The sequence below is a fragment of the Mandrillus leucophaeus genome, unplaced genomic scaffold (assembly GCF_000951045.1).
Source record: "Mandrillus leucophaeus isolate KB7577 unplaced genomic scaffold, Mleu.le_1.0 Scaffold7, whole genome shotgun sequence".
In the NCBI taxonomy this organism is placed as follows: Eukaryota; Metazoa; Chordata; class Mammalia; order Primates; family Cercopithecidae; genus Mandrillus; species Mandrillus leucophaeus.
The window spans coordinates 8,816,366-8,817,591 of record NW_012107585.1 but is presented as its reverse complement, the minus strand read 5'-3'; the positions used below and the strand labels follow the sequence as shown (position 1 = coordinate 8,817,591).

Here is a 1,226-nt window from a genome sequence, read left to right as displayed (position 1 = left end):
AAAAAAAAAAAAAAAAGATCTTGGATCAGCCTTGTTTCAGTGTGCCAGCTGTCCCACACTTGACACAAATACCTACTATTTGCTGGATGAGGGCACGAAGGTAGGTGTGAAGGAAGGAATGAAGATACCAGGCTCATGGCAGGTATTGAATGAATGCAGATGTCCTGTTCCTGGCAGGCTGGTCCCACTGACCCTTCCAGCTCCTGCTGCTTTGGTTTTTGGAGGCAGAGATGGTGGCTGGAGGGACCCCAGTATCCCACACCCAGGTTTCCCAGGCTGCCATCCCCTGGTCCTGCCAGGTCTCAGGGCTAGGACCTCACCTGATACTGTCTCCAGCCGCTGGAGAAGGCCCTTGAGGTCTGCGCCCGGGGACACACTGTACTCAGCCGCGGCCAGAAACTCGGGGGCCAGAGCTGCATCCTGGGGGCAGAACACACCAGCTATGGGACAGGCAGCCCCTCAGCCCTGGATGCTACCTCCTCTTTCCAGTACCGGCCTTCAAGCACTCTGGCTGGCTGGTACCTGCAGTGAGTCATAGACCTCAGGCCGTGCTGGGTGGTAGGAACTCGCGATGAGGGCTTTCCTAGCCGCTGACTCCGGCCCGAGCCGCTGCCGCCGCTCCACCTCCTGCTCCAGCTGGGGTGGCACAAGGCTGTTACCAGGTGGGGCCTCCCATCCTCCTGAGGCCACTGTACAGATGAAGAAACTGAAGCCCAGGAACGCCAGACAGGGCCCAGGCTGGAAGCCAAGTCTAGCCTACACCCCTGAATCTATCTGTGTCAATTGCAAGTTCCAGATTGTTAGCTGAAAGGGACTTCTAGAAGGAGACCCATCCTGTTTCAGGCTGCCCAACCTGAGCCTAGCTGGGATGAGAACCCCTAGATGTACCTCAACCATCTGGGCCCACACAGGGGAGGGAGACAGTCATGGCCAAGTCCTGCGTTCCAGAGGTTGCTGAGGACTCTCCTGGGAAGCTTCCCACCACTGACTCCAGGGGAAGGGGGAGGAGGGAGTGGGTCAGCAACCCTGGCAGCAGCCTGCGGGGTATGTGGGAAGGTGTGAGGAGCCCAGGGGTCTGGAAGCCACGGCTAGGATCGCATCCGCTCCTGCTGTAAAAGCTTGGGCAAGTGGCCGGGCGCGGTGGCTCACGCCTGTAATCCCAGCACTTTGGGAGGCCGAGGAGGGTGGATCACGAGGTCAGGAGATCGAGACCATCCTGGCTAACA

The 1,226-nt window shown here is 58.8% G+C and overlaps 1 protein-coding gene across 2 annotated transcripts in view; it reads right to left on the bottom strand.

The window, feature by feature from the left end:
* Nucleotides 1-1,037, bottom strand: part of LOC105527983 (2-oxoglutarate and iron-dependent oxygenase domain-containing protein 2) — an 8,520-nt gene extending 7,483 nt beyond the window's left edge. The window contains exons 1-3 of one of the 2 annotated variants that reach the window (XM_011964519.1): nucleotides 889-1,037; nucleotides 523-636; nucleotides 321-420 (exon numbers count right to left, since the gene is read on the bottom strand). In XM_011964519.1, the coding sequence (XP_011819909.1) occupies nucleotides 321-420; nucleotides 523-636; nucleotides 889-897 (223 nt within the window). In that variant the 5' untranslated portion in view covers nucleotides 898-1,037. Of the gene's footprint in view, nucleotides 1-320; nucleotides 421-522; nucleotides 695-888 lie in introns of those variants that run through there. The other variant, XM_011964521.1, reaches the window with a different exon arrangement.
* Nucleotides 1,038-1,226: the final 189 nt, after the last annotated feature.